The 17275-nt window shown below is 41.1% G+C and overlaps 2 protein-coding genes across 4 annotated transcripts; one reads left to right on the top strand and one right to left on the bottom strand.

Annotated features, from left to right (window-relative positions):
* Window positions 1-563: 563 nt before the first annotated feature.
* On the bottom strand, window positions 564-7057 carry LOC149307141 (methylmalonyl-CoA epimerase, mitochondrial-like). 3 transcript variants are annotated; one of them, XM_089538371.1, is made up of 3 exons: window positions 7019-7057; window positions 2832-3172; window positions 564-1603 (listed from the first exon to the last, which is right to left on the bottom strand). In XM_089538371.1, the coding sequence occupies exons 1-3, from the start codon at window positions 7041-7043 to the stop codon at window positions 1451-1453; spliced, it is 519 nt and encodes a 172-aa protein (XP_089394497.1). In that variant the 5' UTR covers window positions 7044-7057; the 3' UTR covers window positions 564-1450. The 3 variants fall into 3 exon arrangements, with proteins under 3 accessions (XP_089394497.1, XP_089394499.1, XP_089394498.1); XM_089538373.1 differs by lacking the exon at window positions 7019-7057 and adding an exon at window positions 5232-5270; XM_089538372.1 differs by lacking the exon at window positions 7019-7057 and adding an exon at window positions 5122-5219.
* Window positions 7058-7232: 175 nt separating this feature from the next.
* On the top strand, window positions 7233-17275 carry MPHOSPH10 (M-phase phosphoprotein 10). Its single transcript, XM_089538369.1, has 11 exons — window positions 7233-7363; window positions 8923-9631; window positions 11417-11616; window positions 12376-12556; window positions 12733-12874; window positions 13141-13208; window positions 14081-14218; window positions 14712-14822; window positions 15380-15487; window positions 16068-16295; window positions 17067-17275. Exons 1-11 carry the CDS (start codon window positions 7290-7292, stop codon window positions 17211-17213), a joined length of 2106 nt encoding a protein of 701 aa, XP_089394495.1. The 5' UTR covers window positions 7233-7289; the 3' UTR covers window positions 17214-17275.

Genomic DNA, 17275 nt, shown 5'->3' with positions numbered 1-17275 from the left:
TTTGGGGAGACTCATCTCTGAATAAATAAAGACTAAAGGTATTTACAGAAGGTTTCTGCAACCTGTTACCTTCCGGGTTTGTTGGGACTGCAACTCCCATCATCTCCAGCCACTGTCCACAGGCAGAAGAAAAGCTGATTTAGGCTACATTCACACTGCAGAGATAATCTAGGTTGACACCAATTTAACCGCCATGGCTCAATGCTATGGACATATATTTTGTGAGACATTTGTGAGAATTAATGCAGTTTGACACTGCTTTAATTGTCATGGATCCATTCTATGGGATTTGTAGTTTGTTGTGGCCCCAGAGCTCTCTGACAATGAAGGCTAAACATCTCACAACACTTTCAGTCCCAGGATTCCATTGCATTGAGCCATGGCAGTTAAAGTGGTGACAAACTACATTAATTCTGCAGTGACCTTAAATGAAATCCATGACACCACCATAAGTTGACTTGAAGGCACATACTTACATATTTTAAATAGCACCAAAAGAAGAGCTTTATTGACAGTGATTGTTATGGAAAGGAAAAAGAAATTGCTTAGTATTAATAGAGGCCTATAGACAAACACCGGAATCATATCACTTAGATAACTGGAAAGCAGTCAGAAACGGTGAATGCAGAAAAGACGATTCCCCAAGGAAGACTGGAAGAGTTCCTTAAACAAAAAGAGCAGACTCCTCCTTTTCCTTTCTACTTTTCTCGCCTGCAAATGTAAAACAGACTGACGGAGGATGACCTAGAAATCTGTCAAATGGATGCAAAATTATGCCTAGGAGTTGTGAGCCAACTGTGTTCAATGCAAGCACCAATTTGTTATTATATTATATATAAAAACAAACTAATTTGTGTGTGTGTGTATATGTGTGTGTGTGTGTGTATGTATATATAATTAACAAATTGGTTTGGCAGTTTCAAGCAACTTAAAGGCATCTTCCCAAACTAATACCTAATCAATACCGAAGAAGAAGAGGAGGAAGAAGAATCTGAATCTTTTGAGTCTTTCCTTTTTTAATTACAAATGACATTGTCAGTAACGCTGTTACATCCTGAAAAATAAAAATCTTCAATAACCAGGAAATCAAAGTAATGATTTATGATGTGATTCTATGCGCTTTTTGTTGTATCTAGTCAGACCTCAGCTTTGTATTCAGAGAGAAAGACAAGAGTGATCAGTGAACAGAAATATTAAAAGGCTACTTCCATTTTTTACCAGTTTTCAGTTGCTCTGAATTAACAATATCCTGTACCAATCGGTACATCGCAGGATATAGGGGAGATTTAGGATTCGTGTGGGACCCACTGTTACACAGTGAGCCAACACACAGACAAGATTCAACTCGAGAGGGACTATCAATAGGATTTAGGTCAATCCGTGTCCCCAGATCTCTGCCACAAACCCAGCAGAGCTGGGCGTTGATTGTTCCCACCATTAGGGCCACTGCTTAGGCTTGCTCAAGCTCCACCAGGACTCCATCGCAGTCTTTTGGGTGGAGAAAAACCACTGGCTTCCCATGGGCACCAATCCTGGGCTCTTCGCTCAACACCCGGATCTTCTTCTCCTTCAGTTCCGCCATGGCGTCTGTAATGTTGTCCACCTCAAAAAGAAAATGCAAGAGAATGGCATTAAACTACAGGAAAAGGAGAACGAACGAATGAACGAACGAACAAAAGAAAGAAAGAAAGAAAGTGGCAGCGGAAGAATCTAGCACAAGGATGAGCAAAGCTCTGCCTGAGGGACACCTGTGACCCTTGGGACCCCAAAGTGCAAGCTCTGAATCCAATCCTCTGATTTAGGGGTGCTTTTTGTCCCAGAGTAACAAAATGCACTCAAAATTGTCCACAAATGTAATTTACTATTTATTTATTTCATTTGCATGACCCCTTTCTCCCAGAAGGGACACATGGCAGCGCACAGATAATAGCATTTTTTTAAAAAAGCACATTACAATAAAATTTAAAATCATTAAAATCATCTAAAAATAGTATAGAATTACAAAAAATATACAGAAGTTGAAAGGCATGACTAAAAAACACATACTCCATAAAAACCACCCTGGTATGATTACATATTGGATACCCGCTTAAATAAAAAAAAAAGTCTCAGCTTGCTGATGAAAGGGAATGATACAGAGTTTTTTGTGGGTTTTTCAGGCTATGGGGCCATGTTCCAGAAGAGTTTATTCTTGATGTTTTGCCAACATCTGTGGCTGGCCATCTTCATGATGCTGGCAAAATGTCAGGAATAAACTCTTCCAGAACATAGCCACGTCACCCGAAAAACCCACAAAATATTATGGATGCCGGCCATGAAAGCCTTTGACATCACAATGATATACGTCCCTCACAACTCCACAAATCAGACTCCAAAGACAAATTGTGGTATAGGGTAGGAAGGCAGGGTTAAGGAGGAACGCAGAAGAGTGCATGCTGGACCATCAATGCTGCAAAAAGCCTCAGTTGCGCTACTGAAAATCGATGTTTCCGTTCTCTTGCAACTGGGGCAAGAACATGGAGAGACCGAGGCTCATGTGATAAAGTCCTAAGACTCCAGTTATTATTAGTATTATTATTATTATGTTTATTTGTATAGCACCATAGGCTTTACACAGCACTTTACCTGCCACCCCGCGCAGCTTTACGCGTATGCTCAAAGCTGTGTATAACGCAGGCGCACTGTACTTAAAGAAAATCTGTTCCTTCCAGCAACGCCAAGGCTGCAGTTGCTTTCTCCCCTAGGCACCATATGTCCATCTTTTATTTCTCCAGAGACATTGCAAATTAGGAATATTATGCAATGCAATGCAAACGGAGGCTTGTCCGTACCTCAATGCAGATATGGTGCATCCCGCCAGCCTTGTTTTTCTGCAGGAACCCAGCAATTGGACTCTTCTCTCCCAGCGGATGCAGAAGCTCCAGTTTTGTGTTGTCCAGTTCCACAAAGACGGTGTAGACGCCATGTTCGGGTAGGGGCACAGCATCGCTCACTCGAGCGCCTAAAATGTCCCGGTACAAAGATGTTGCTTTCTCCAAATCGGGGACCGCAATCGCCACGTGGTTGAGCCGGCCCAGTTTCCACGCAGGAGGCACAGTCTTTTGGGATGCAGTGGCAGAAACGGACAACGTTCTTGCTGTCGGACCAATTTTTTGCATCCAGGGGAGGAGCCCTGGAGGGAAATAAAATTCGGGGTGGAAAGAATATACAAAAACATTTGAAAAATGGTTGAGAATTGGAGTGTCAAGGAATCCTGTTGAGAGAAGAATATTGGACGGGTGAGAATCTTTGCAATTCAGGACTTATTCTGCACAAATTTCACAGAAAACAGCATCTTATTTATAAAGCATTACTTTCTGTGCAGGAAATGCTGTTTTCTGTGCAAATGAATTGTACACATTTTGTGTAGAATAGGTCCTGAACTGCAAACAGTCTTTTAAAACTGCACAGTTTTCAAAGACTTTCTTACCACCAGAAGAAAACGGATAAAATTGCTTCCTTTCAGAAGAAAGTTAGCCAAAAATCACATCATTAAATGAAAATGAATAGGAACCATTTATAGTCCCTTTGCCTTAAACAAGCACCAAATCAATGTGCCCCTTTCTATGTCAATACATTCAAATTATATGAATATGTATCATATGAATAATATGAATGCATTTTTTTGGAATATCTCCAAAATCATAAGGGAGCTGGTGCTGTGTGACAGCTAACAGTGCAATCCTATAGACATCTCTACTCAGAAGAAACAGCACAATCCCATAGATATCTACTCAAAAGAAACAGTGCAATCCTATAGATATCTCCTCAAAAGAAACAGTACAATCCTATAGACATGTCTACTCAAAAGAAACAGTGCAATCCTATAGAGTTCAGAGGGACTGTCTCACAGGTATCTGTGTACTAGTGTTGCCAGACAGCCAACCCAGGCTAATGGTTTGAGCATTGGACTATGACTCTGAATACCAGGGTTCGAATACCCGCTCATCCATAGGAACCTACTGGTTGACCATGAGCAAGTCACACAATCTCAGCCCCAGAAATCCCCATGATAGGGTTGCCTTAGAGTTGCCATAAACTGGAAATGACTTGAAGGCACACAGCAACAAACTGTATTTGAATTCATGTGACCGTCGCAAGTCAACGGGAGACTTGCAGGCAAAGCAAGCTGGTGCCTCTCAAAAAGAATCCAGATCCCAGGATTATGTACGACGGAGCTGTGCCAGTTAAAGTGGTGTCAAACTGCATTGTTTTTACAGTGTGGATGCACTCTAGGAAAACAGAAAGCTGGATGTTATTCTGAATGTGACTTAGCAGTTTGGATGTTGGACGACGACTCTGGAGACCAGGGTTCAAATCCCAGCTCAACAATGTAAACCCATTGGGTGACTTTGGCCAAGTCACACTCTCTCAGCTTCAAGGGAAGGCAATGGCAACCCCCTTTTGAACAAATCTGGCCAAGAAAACCCCATTTGATTTGTCTTAGGGTTGCCATAAGATGAGAAGCGACTCGAAGGCACCCAACAACAACATAGTCAATTCTTATATATCTGATGTCTTACTACTTAAAACCATGTGTCCTATCTTTCCCCCAGCTGACTCAAGGATGTGTGCATAGCTCTATTTCCCCCTACTTTAGCCTCACAACAACCCTGCGAGGTTGATCAAAAAAGAGGGAAATACTGGTTCTGTAGGGCTTTAAATCTGAGTCTCCCAAATCCCAGCCCAATATCTGAACTGCAGAGATGGGAAAAGATTCAAGGAAAATATACAATGTGGAGGACAATCTTCACAAGGAGAGCTTGAAGGTACTGAGCAATGTTCAGCTTCACAAAACCTATCAACTATTTAGGACACAGACAGAACAGACAGGTGCTGTGTAAACATACCCTTTCGGTCCGGATTAGCTCCTGCCTTATATAATCGGCATTGATATAATTCTCTCCTCTCCAAGCATATTTTTGAAAGCTTCAGGCAAAAGATTAAGGGCATGCACAAATGCATTTAATTTTTTTAAAAGGGTAAACATGCAAGAAAAATACAGAGAGAATGGAGGAAATAAGGCCACTTATAATTCATCCTGGGGCCAAAAATGACCATCTCCCTATCATCTGTCCCCACCTTTTAAAGACATTCACCAGCTGCATAGACCCCAATGGTAGATGATGAACGGCCGAACGTTCCCAAAAGCGAGAGACTTTGAACAATCCTCTTTTGCTTCTATTTATTACCCTTGTGCTAAAAATCCTGGCTTCTGTGAAACCTCTGCAGCGTTATAACAATCCATTTCTCCCCTGAAGGATGGGATTAAAACAGACACACACAAAGAACACACACACAAACACACACAAAGCTGTATTCCAGGCACGTGGGAGCTGATCTTTCTGCCATTCAAACCCAGCATGGGAGCAACACAAGCTATTTGGGATGTAATCTTTAAAAAGGTTACTACTGGAATCCCAAAATACTCCAAAATCCAAAATTGTCCATTGTGTTTCATGCACAACATTATTAAAAATATGGTTTATCAAATTACCTTTAGACTATGTGTATAAGGTGTATGTTGTTATCTATATCTATATGTTGCTGTACTATATACAGTATCATATACCGGCTCCTTTATCCAGAATGCCAAAATATCCCCAAATCCAAAAGTGTCTATATGGATGGCTGAGATAGTGACACCTTGGCTTTCTCATAATTCAATGTACACAAACTTTGTTTCATGCACAACATTATTAAAAATATGGTTTATCAAATTATCTTTAGACTATGTGTATAATGTGCAGAGAATCACTGGAGAATATTTGCCCATACGGGAACATTGGAGATGTTTCTCCTATGTCGTCTATGGGCAAGTAGTCCTCTATGATTCCCTATGGGCAAGTATTCCCCAATGTTTCCCTATGGGAAAGTAGTCCCCTATGATTCTCTATGGGCAAATATTCTATGTTTCCCTATGGACAAGTATTCCTCTATATTTCCCTATGGGCAAGTGGTCCCCAATGGTTCTCTATGGGCAAGTATTGCTCTATGTTTCTTTATGGGAAAGTATTCCCCAATGTTTCCCTATGGGAAAGTAGTCCCCTATGATTCTCTATGGGCAAATATTCTATGTTTCCCTATGGACAAGTATTCCCCTATATTTCCCTATGGGCAAGTAGTCCCCAATGGTTCTCTATGGGAAAATATTCTCCAATGTTTTCCTATGGGAAACTATTTTCCAATGTCTTTCTATGGGCAAGTAGTCCCCTATGATTCTCTATGGGCAAACATTCCCCAATGATTCCCTATTAAGGAAAGTATTTTCCAGTGATTCCCTATGGGAAACCATTCCGTTATGTTTGCTTATGGGCAAGTATTCCCCAATGAATGATTCTCTATGGGAAATTATTTCCCAATGATTCCCTATGGGAAAGTATTCCTTTAGGTTTCCTTATGGGCAAGTATTCCCCAGTGTTTCCCTATGGGAAAGTGTTGCAGTTTATTTTAGTATGTCCCCTAAGAAACATACAACTGAGATAATAGTTGCATGCAAAAACACTATTGTATGCAAAAACACTGCATGCAAAACTCTATTGTATGCAAAAACACTATTGTATGCAAAAACACTGCATGCAAAAACACTATTGTATGCAAAAACACTGCATGCAAAAAACACTATTGTATGCAAAAACAATGCATGCAAAAACACTGTTGCATACAAATAATAACAACAACAACAGTAACGACCCACTCAAAAGTGTGGTGCCACTTCTTCTTCCTGCATCGCATGGGTTTTACTTGGGACCTAATAACCCAGAATTATAATTTGCAACAGAAATGCAAACAGCTTGGCTATTATCTCTTCTTTGCACCATAACACACTTTTTAAATTAAAAATTAAAATAAAACCCAACTTCCTTGCAATTTCTTTGCATGTTATTCGCCTGTAAAAAAAGACAGAGGTATAACACCTTAATTGATCTCTTAATTAATCTCAAAGCCTTCCTCTCTCTTTCTCATTCACTTTCCCTACCTGCTCTCAGCGTCAGCGCCGCCATCTTTAAACCTGGCAGTGGCTGGCATTCTTTTGAACGGGAGCGAAGCCAAGGAAGTATTGGCAACGGCGGCCCAAGAGGGTCAAAAAGTGTGAGCGTTCGGAACCTTTTTTCTTCCCCCGGAACCTTTCTCCGCGGGGACGGCGTTTCCGGACGGAGCCTATTAGGGACGGACCGACGCGGAATGGGGGACCCTAGAGGAAGGGACACCGCCGCGTTTCGTCGAAATAGGAAGGGAAGGAGGCAGGCATGGCGTCAGGGCAGCTGGAGGCTTGCTTGGAGGTCCTGAGCTCCGCCACTTCCGAGCCCGAACTCTTCCTCAGGTGCGTACCTGCTTTGCACGTTTGTACGCACGGACACGTGTCAGCATGCGTGTATAGGCGCAACCTATCTCTTTTAATCATTTCTACAGTGTGTAGATGCACCTTTATTCTCTTTCTCTGCATCTGCACTGCAGAAGCAATCCAGTTTGAGACCGCTTTAACTGCCCTGGCTCAGTGCTATGGAATCCTGGGATTTGTAGTTCCTTGGGCTGAGGAGGCTAAATGTCTTCCTAAACTACAGTTCCCAGAATCTCCTAGCACTGAGCCAGGGCAGTTAAAGCAGTCTCAAACTGGGATTATTTCTCCAGTGTGGATTGACCCTAGGTCAGTGATCCCCAAACCTTGGCCTTTGAGGTGTGTTTGGACTCCAGCTCCCATCAGCCACAGCCAGCTTGAGCTGTGGGAATGCTTGCCCATAGAGAATCATTGGAGAATCCTTGCCCATAGGGAAACATTGGAGAATACATGCCTATAGGGTAATATAGGGGACTATTTGCCCATAGGGAAACATTGGAGAATACATGCCTATAGGGTATTATAGGGGACTATTTGCCCATACAGTATAGGGAAACATTGGAGAATAACTTTCCCATAGGGAAACATTGGAGAATACATGCCTATAGGGTAATATAGGGGACTATTTGCCCATAGGGAAACATTGGAGAATACTGTACTTTCTCATAGGGAAATTTTGGACAATATTTTCCCATAGGGAAACATAAAATAGTATACAGTAGTATCTAACTGCATCATTTCTACAGTATGTAGATGCACTTTTGCTCTCTTTCTAGGCTCTATCTATCTATCTATTTTACTTATTCATCTATTTTATTTTTATTGCACCTTTCTCCTAAAGTGGGACCCAAGGCAGCTAACAACTTACACTGCAGAATCCAATTTCATACCACTTTCGCTGCCCTGGCTTAGTTCTATGGGAATCCTGGGAACTGTAGTTTATGGTGGCACCAGTGCTCTCTGACAGAGAAGGCTAAATATCTCACAAAACAACAAATCCCAGAATCCCCTAGCATTCAGCTAAGGCAAGCAAAGCGGTGTGAATCTGCATTAATTCTGCCGTGAAGATGCCGCCTGAGAAAGTGAGTAGAGTAAGGGTGCATCTACAGATAGAAATAATGCAGTTTGATACTATAATGGCTGCTGGCCAAGGTGGCTGTGGCTAATGGGACTCGAAAGACTAAAGTTTGGGAATCACTGATCTAGACTGTGGAAATAGTGCAGTTTTGGATACTTTTGGGGAAGGGGGATTTGTAGTTCATTGTGGCCCTAGAGCTCTACAACAGAGAAGGCTAAATATCTCACAGAACTATCAGTCTCAGAAATCCATAGCCTTGAGCCACATCAGTTAAAGTGGTATCAAACCGCATTATTTCTGCAGTGCAGATGCAGCCTGAGAGTTACGGATTCTATGATTCCATAGCATTGAGCCAGGGCAGTTAAAGCGGTCTCAAACTGCATGAATTCTGCAGTGTAGAGGCAGCCAAAGAGGTATATTTTAAGACTTAAAATGCCCAACTTTCTACCATTTGTTTCAATTGCAGTGTTCAGGATGGCCTTGCTGGTGAATTCATCTCCCTGACCAAAACCTTATATGATTTCCATAAGGCTCTTGGGTCAGACCTTATTTCTGGAAGCCCCTTAAAGGAAATGGTGGTAGAAAACTTTGATGAGGAACAAATCTGGCAACAGCTGGAACTCCAGAACGATGCGGTTCTGGGCTACTTCAAGAAAGCCGTTGCAAGGACTGTGAAGGAGAAGGCTGAGCTTTCCCTTCTTCCGTCTTCGGAGGAAGAGGAAGAGTCTGTTGCAGGAGATGGTGAGGACCAAATGGAAACTGAGGACCATCTAGAAGAAGAGCCAGAGATCCACAATGGTCACCTTGAAGAGGAAAGCAAGGATGCAGAAAAGAAAAGCAGACTAAATGCAACAGAAGCCTATCCGTTTAGCGATGAGGATTCGGACATGGACTTTGACATTGATAAATTAGAACAGCAGACCCAACAACGGCCAAGGAATACGTTGAAAAAGGCTGTCGAAAAATCCATAGTGGATGACAGGTTCTTCAAACTCTATGAGATGGAGGCTGCTTTGGATGCAGCAGAGAAAAAAGAAAACAAAAAGGAGGAGGATGGTGGCGGTGATGATGATGGTGATGAAGAAGAAGTAGATTATTTTGAGGATGTTCTTTCTGAAGATGATGATGATGATGATGATGACACTGAAGAAGAATTTGGAAAAGCCACCATGAAGGTAATGGTGCCAAGAAGCGCTTGGGTAAAATATTGTTAAGTTTGTAACCTGAGACTCTGATGTGGTTGCAGAGGTTTAGAGAATGACTGTATAAAGTAGCTTTTTAAACACACACACACTCACTCACTCACTCTGCAGGACAATGTATGCCTTATGCCCTCTGAGGAGCAACTTAGGGATCTTAATATGTGCCGTTGTATTTGTTCTTCTCTGCCTCCAAATTTCCCATAGATACTATCGGATGCTGTAGTTCCATCCTGTGGAATCCTGGGATTTGTAGATTTACATAGTCTTTAGCCTTGTAAAAGGCGGTGAAGAACAGTCCTCAAGACCAGTGTTTCTCTGGCTTTCTGATGTGGGAGACTGGCAATTATTTCCTCCCATTGTGCTAGGGACCAGTATTATATCCATGCTGTTTCTTTCTTTCTTGGGAATTGTTTGTGGTCCAGCACCAAACTGGGAGCCAGCACTTAGAGGATGCCCTGGCAGCACATGGGAATCCAGCTATACTCCCAACACAGACTCTGGGTGCATCTACGCTGTAGAAATAACACAGTTGGCCACCATTTTGACTGCCACGGCTCCATCCTACAGAATCCTGGGATTTGTAGGTTTGTTGAGGTACCAGCCGTCTTTGACAGAGGTTTAAAACCTTGTAAATCTACAAATGACAGCATCCTGTAGAATCTATAGGGAATTTGGAGGCAGAGAAGTTTCTGCCCTGCGCTCTTTTCCAAACAGGTCTCTGGAGGCAGTTCACACGGCGCTCACTCTATGGGCTGGGTTTGCTCACTGCAGAAAAGGGCACCGTGCAATTTCTCCTAATTGCCGCAAAGAGCAGGTTACATGAAGAACAGATGAACCTTTTATGAATCCAGCTGGTGGTGATGCGTTTTATTATGGCAACCTGTTTTTCAGCTGTTACAGTCCCAGGAATCACTATCCCTGGGGATGTGCGCCTGAATCCATGGGGAATTTGGGAGAGGGAGAGGGAAGAGGGGGAAAACCTGGTGAGAACATGTTGCCACCACATAATTCTGTAAGCTTGTGTTGGCGTTGAATCATATTGACAGTTTTGGCTGCATCCCTGTGCCCTCCTGGCTCTCTTGGTGGCCGCTGAAAATATTATTATACGCCCATGCTTTCAGAAGTTGAATGAGGTAGGCTTGTTCTGTAGGATGGTTTGTATAAATCTTTCAATTTCTGGTTAATTTTAACTTTATAAATTGTTTACTTGTCCTTTAAGTAACTTTTTTATTTATACATTTATTGAAGTTGTTAGATGTCTTGAGTCCCATTATTGGGAGAAAGGCAGGATATAAATGAATGTATATGGCTGTGTTAGTCTGTAAAATCAGTATGCAGAGAGATCTTGTAGCACCTTTGAGACTAACTGAAAGAAAGAAGTTGGCAGCCTGAACTTTTATAGGCTGGAGCCTACTTGCATCTGAGTTTGTCTCAGTTAGTCTCAAAGGGGCTACAAAATCTCTTTGCATACCTATCGTTGTTGTTATTTTGGTGGTGATGATGCATGGCTTGAAACAGAAGTGTCTGTTAACTTGAAGTATTTTAAAATTTGACCTGTGTTCCTTCAGGAACTTTCTCTAGATTCATCCATTCATTTTGTGAACTGCATTTAATAGAGTTCTTTTAATCATTATTCCTGTTCTTGACACTAGAATAGTCTTAATGAACACTGCTATTATTCTTGTTCATAACACTACAAACTTTCAGCTGCCCCTTCATAATCTTCTGCGGATTCCTTCTTCCATTTGCTTCACACAGCTGCCCAAAAGTGCTCGTGATCTTAAATATCAAGATTATTTTGATCCTGTGGATGATGACGAAGGTTTCATGAGTGAACACAAGGATGAGGAAGATGACCAGAGTGAAGGACTGAAAGATGATGATGATGATGATGATGATGATGATGATGATGATGATGGACTGAAAGATGATGATGGTGAAGAAGAAGCTCTTGATGAGTATGTGATTAATATATAAGTCATAGTGCTTTTTAAAGTTGTTATTGAAATGTTGTGAGTAATAAAATGGAAATTAACTATGCAATTGGATATGTTTATTTGGAAGTAGATCCCATTGTATTCACTGATGCTTTCTATCTTGTAAGTGTGCATAGATTGCATCCCAAGGGTCCGCCCGCTTGGTGGAGATTACTTTCTTCTGTAAAGCAGCAAATACATACATACAGTGCCTTCCATTAGCGTTAATGAAAGTGTTGGTCCGGAGGCTGATTCCAGTCTGTGAACCATCAGCTGCTGGTTTCCAGGAAACTGTAAATAGAGTAATAATATGGCACAGATAGGGTACCAGTTTCTGGCACATTGGAAGAACACATTCTGTCCCAGTCAGATTGAGAGACCCTGCCTGACAAGTTAGCATCTTCCCCCATCCAGATTGCAAAGATATAGCAGGGGTTGTGTATTTCTTAGCAGGGGTGTGGCATTCTCAGTGACTCACTTTGGGCTGCATTAGTCCCAAAGAACATGTGAAATAGTCCCCATGCAAACTCAAAAAGGAGCAAAAAGGTTGCAGAAGTCCAGTTCAGGTTGCATTTTAGAATGTACCAATGCATGGTTTCTATAGGGCATTCTGTCTAGTGCCCCAGCAGGTTGGTACTTCTGCCTGTTTTGAAGGACTTTAGGGTGAAGTTAGTGCTCAGTTGAAACATGCTACATTAACAGTATGAAATCCCTTTGTCATATCATGTTGTTTAAATACAGGATGGAGGAAGAAGAGGATGAAATCAAACAGACAGAGAATAATAAAAGCAAAGAAGCTTCTAAGAGAGTGACATTCACCTTGCCATGCGATAGTGACGGGGAAGAAGATGTGGACACATTCCAGGGAAAGGCAAACAAATCCCCCGAAATGAAATCCTCCTTTGAGAAGAGACAGGAAAAGGTGAAATTTAACTTGCGTGCCAATTTGTACTCCTTTTACTATAAGCAATGAAGCCTTCAGTTGTACTGTTTGTGTGTTGTGTGTGTTTTATTTAAGAAAGCTCAAGAAAGGAACAAGGTTTATGCATAAACCAAGTTTCTTCAGTATTAATTGATGAGGTTTTTTTCCTCTGGCAGTTGAGTGAAAAGATTAAGAAGCTAGAAGAAGAGCTGTTGATGGAGAAGCCTTGGCAGCTGAAAGGCGAAGTGACAGGGCAGAAACGGCCAGAGAACAGCCTTCTGGAAGAAATGCTGCTTTTTGACCATGCTGTCAAAATGGGTGAGCCTTGTACTTGTAGAAATGCATCCTTGTAAAACAGAGGTGGGCAAACTGTGGTCCTCTAGTGCCATTTTTGTGGCTTCCAGGCCCCAAGGACTAAAAATAAAAGGGAAATTCCCTCCCCAGTTAAACCCCAGATATTACAAGTACATAGCAAACAAAGAGGAATCTGTTTGGTTTCTTATTTTCTTTTTCTTAAATCACTTAAAATGCATTTCATAAAATGAAATCCTGAACTATATGTGGTTCTTATTTTTTATTTTCAGCTCCGATGATCACAGAAGAAACAACTCTTGAGCTTGAAGAGATCATCAAGAGACGGATAAAAGACCAGGTTAATAAGACAGAGTTCACATCTTTCATGCTGTTTCTAGAAGGCTAGGAAATGGAACATGTATTAAATACATGGACCAGAAAAGGAACACAGATGCAATGCATATAGCCTAAGTGTGATGTTTTGCTTCATGGTCATGTTTTTTGATGTCTGGTATCCTGAAAGATCCTTAACATTGTTTTATTCAAGTATTTAAATAGTCATGATTTAAGTGATGGTTCAGAATTCTGATTTGTTCTGATGCACACATTGCTACTTAATCAAATGCAAAATGTGGATCTGAGTGTAATTTGCAGTTGGCATATGAGCTGTGGTTTGGGTCATTTTTCTTGGAGTATGAACTTTGAGGGAATATTAGGATTCTCAGAAAAGAGGGAAGCCATCCAAGCCACAGTTTGTTTATATGTGGGACACATGGTTTGTAATCTAAATCAGGCCTGGCACAAACCATGGTTTACTGTTTCATCTGAATCAAGCCAAATTGTTGGCAAAAATATTTGTACTAATGTATTGCATTCTCTTGTTTTTGATTTTGCAGACTTAATTACCAACACAATATCATTCATTTCTGTTGGGAAAATACTACTTTTGTAATACCCTCGTTCATGTTATTACAATTCAACCTGAAATATAGGTGCTGATGTTACTTTTGCATTTAAAAAGAAGGAAGAGGAGTTAAGAATAATTCATGGTTCAGTTGGGGTGTTTTTTGGTAAAGAACATGTTGCACACAGCGTCACACACGCAGTTTCTATACTTCCATTGTGCTAGTTTGTGCTATTGCAGTTTGTTCGGATTTTAACTAAAAACAGAAAAGAAACTTGAAGGCACACAACATGAACTTCTTTCTCACTTTTACTTTTTAAACCTAGGCTTGGGATGATGTTGTCCGTAAAGAAAAACCCAAAGAAGACCCTTTTGAATACAAAAAGCGTTTGACTCTGGACCATGAGAAGAGCAAACTGAGCCTTGCTGAAATTTATGAGCAAGAATATTTGAAACTTAACCAGGTAATCTTTCAAGCAGCTTCTCTTAAGTAGTAATAATAATAATAATAATTTATATTTCCCTGCTTCTCCCTACGGATCGAGGCGGGGTTACAACCCGATAAAAACATACAAATACAACCAATAAAATGCAATAAATCCAATACAGTACATCATATCAACGATAATAATATCAAATAAAAGCTAACTTATCATAGTGTGACAGTTTTGTAACAGTAGAATTGAGCTCTTCTGCTGAAAGATTTGTTTTAAAGTTGTTTGAAGGCATGATTTTGCCCTATGTTAAAAAAAAAATAAAACATTAAAAAATGGGGAAATAGTTTTGCTGCTCCTAAAAGCCCCTCCATCTTCCTTTGTTTCCATTTGTAAGAAGTGGCAAGTAGCCATGTTCTGGGTTGATGTTCCCCACCTTGCCTGAATTAATATTTTACAAAAGCCCATTACAGGAACAGCATTTAGAATGGCTCTCCTTAAACCCACTTTGCTGTTCCCTCAGAAAAAATCCGAAGAGGAAGAAAAACCTGAGCATAAAGAGATCAAGAAAATGATGGACTCTCTCTTCCTCAAACTGGATGCCCTTTCCAATTTCCACTTCACGCCCAAACCGGTAAGTATAGTGGCATTACAGCTCTGTCGGTACAATTTGTCTATAGTAGGGAAATACTCTCACTGGGAAAAGGTTGAGAACAATGTTGTGTGTTGTCTCTTTTGCTTCCAGTTTGGCTTGAGCTGGAGTCTAGTTGATGCACTACTCTAGATGTTGCACTCTTCCCAGGGCTATACAACTGTTTGGAAAGAAAGCAGACAAAACCTGCTAGCTTCAAGCAGCCAGTTTCTCCAGCAGGCTTACCTTCTTCATGGCCTCTTTTTCCCGGATCAGCACCAGATTTTGACTTCACTGGTGGCTGCGAGGGCTACAATCCCATATTCTCAGGACAGGCCTAGCTTTGGGCCCTCAAGACATCTTGTATTACCACTCTCACAATCCTTGACCTTTGAGTGGGTCAAATGGGAATCAAACCCTGGTCTTCAGAGTCCTAGTCCAACTACTTCTCAATGCTGACTCTTGTTGGAGCTTACTCCAAGGCAAATGTGCCTAGGACTATATGTTAGTTGCTCCGTGTTGTTATTGTGCATAAAGTGCCTCTTTTTGCCTTTCCCTAGCCTGTCCCAGAAGTCAAAATTGTCTCCAATCTCCCTGCCATCGCCATGGAAGAAGTCGCACCTGTGAATGTTAGCGATGCTGCGCTCCTTGCTCCCGAGGAGATCAAGGTAAGGCATTTGTTGGAAGCAGACATTAGTTTTCCACTTGGATATTTAAGTCCTCTGCAAGGGGATCATCCCAGTCTCAGGAGGCTCCTTCCCTTCCTGGTCAGTGAAGAAGAAAACGGAATTGGTTTTCCCAGGTAGTTTTTGTGGCCTTCCTGAAAATCCTGTTTTAAATATTATTAAAACTTATTTAAGGCCTCTAAAAGAGCCCACTACCCTTCAAGGCAGTCCATTTCACCATTGAACAACTTGTAATCGTATCAACATAGCTATCTCTTTGAATACTGTAAATCTATACATTAGTTTAATTGCTTTCCTTTAACAACCAGTAAATAACAATACACCTGTCTTAATAAAGAAAAAGGTCTTTGCCTCTCAGCAAAGACTGAACAGAAAGGAGGCGTAGGAGGGAGGTTCGCAGCCTTCTGCTGTATTTTATTCTTTCTTTCTTTCTTTCTTTCTTTCTTTATTGCGCTCATATACTGCCTTTCCCCTGAAATGATGTATAATGCATATTCCTCAAATGTTATTGTTCCAATATTCCAAAGTATGTATTTTTTTAAAAAAAATATTTTGGTTTTAGGAGAAAAACAAAGCTGGAGATGTGAAAACAGATGCTGAGAAGACTTCCACGGATAAAAAGCGAGAGAGGAGGAAAAAGAAGCTTATGAAGCGCATAAAGCTGAAGGAGAAAGAGAAACGCCATAAGCTCCTGGAGAAAACGTCAGAACAGAGTCCCAGGTTCAGCAAGAAAGCTGCGGCCGTCCAGCTGAAGAAGCTGACCAAGGAAGGGAGAACTTCGATGCTCAAGGTAAGCTTGCTGAAGCTGTACTGGATGCCTTTACAATTTTTGGTATGGTGCCGGCCAAGGGGAATACAACACTATGGCCATTTTATTTATGCCAGGGGTAGGCAAAGTGTGGGCATCCCACTATCTTAGCAGCAGGAGAGAAGCATCTAGGGCAGTCTTCCTGCTTGTTCGGTTGGTTTATTTGTTTTGGTATATGAACAGCTAGATGTTCTGAATATGGCATTCTGATACGAGAAATATGAGTATGGTAATCTTTGCAGCCATAAATACAAACACAAATTTGCTTTGACAAAATACACTTCTTTGCCTTCTGGTAGGTTTGTGTGGCTGATGAAATCTCAGACTTTTTGAAAAAAGGCTTGAGTGATTATAGAGGAGTAACTTCAAAGAAGAATTTTTAAAATCCCAGTGGACTTCCTTTGCTCTTAAGTCTCTATTGTAAAGGGATACACTCCTAGCACCGCATGTTTCTCTCATTAACATGCGCTAAGCATGAGAGGTGGAGATAATGCTAAGTCTCCCTTCAGCTTTCTCGATTTATTGTGCTGCCAGGGAGAGGGCGATATATAGAAAAAACAACCTGGCGTTGCATAACTCAGCATCTGCTGTTTGCCATTTAGTTATCAATTGGAATACAAATGGGGGCTTTTGTGTATTCTTCTGAAACAATTAAATGGCTCAAACTAGTGTGTGTATGTACTAAGTGTGTGTGTGTGTGTTTCTACGTCTGTGTTTCTATTTGTTATGAAATAAGTGTTCGCTGTCTTACAGGATGATGGTAAAGACAAAGCTTTGAAGTCCTCCAAGGCGTTCTTTTCCCAGTTGCAAGATCAAGTGAAAATGCAAATTAAAGATACCAAGAAAAGCCAGAAGAAGCCGAAGAAACGAGAGCTCTCTGCCCAGAAGCTGAAGCTATAATATATTATGCATGCAATATTTTGTATAAATTAAAGTAAGGTGGATTCCTCCTCCTCCCTTTT

The sequence above is a fragment of the Sceloporus occidentalis genome, unplaced genomic scaffold (genome assembly GCF_023333645.1).
Source record: "Sceloporus occidentalis isolate IW3139 unplaced genomic scaffold, rSceOcc1.0.p SCAF_9, whole genome shotgun sequence".
Classification (NCBI taxonomy): domain Eukaryota; kingdom Metazoa; phylum Chordata; class Lepidosauria; order Squamata; family Phrynosomatidae; genus Sceloporus; species Sceloporus occidentalis.
Note: the sequence above shows the minus strand (reverse complement) of the source record. Positions and strands in the feature narration are given on the sequence as shown.

Coding starts and splice junctions, on each gene's coding strand:
- LOC149307141 (XM_089538371.1), bottom strand. CDS start 7,043: ATGGCGGCGCTGACGCTGAGAGCAG. Junction 3,173..7,018: donor GGCGCTGACGCTGAGAGCAG/GTAGGGAAAGTG, acceptor ATTTCCCTCCAG/GGCTCCTCCCCTGGATGCAA. Junction 1,604..2,831: donor TGCACCATATCTGCATTGAG/GTACGGACAAGC, acceptor TTTCTTTTTGAG/GTGGACAACATTACAGACGC.
- MPHOSPH10 (XM_089538369.1), top strand. CDS start 7,290: ATGGCGTCAGGGCAGCTGGAGGCTTGCTTGGAGGTCCTGAGCTCCGCC. Junction 14,823..15,379: donor TCCACTTCACGCCCAAACCG/GTAAGTATAGTG, acceptor GCCTTTCCCTAG/CCTGTCCCAGAAGTCAAAAT. Junction 15,488..16,067: donor TTGCTCCCGAGGAGATCAAG/GTAAGGCATTTG, acceptor TTTTGGTTTTAG/GAGAAAAACAAAGCTGGAGA.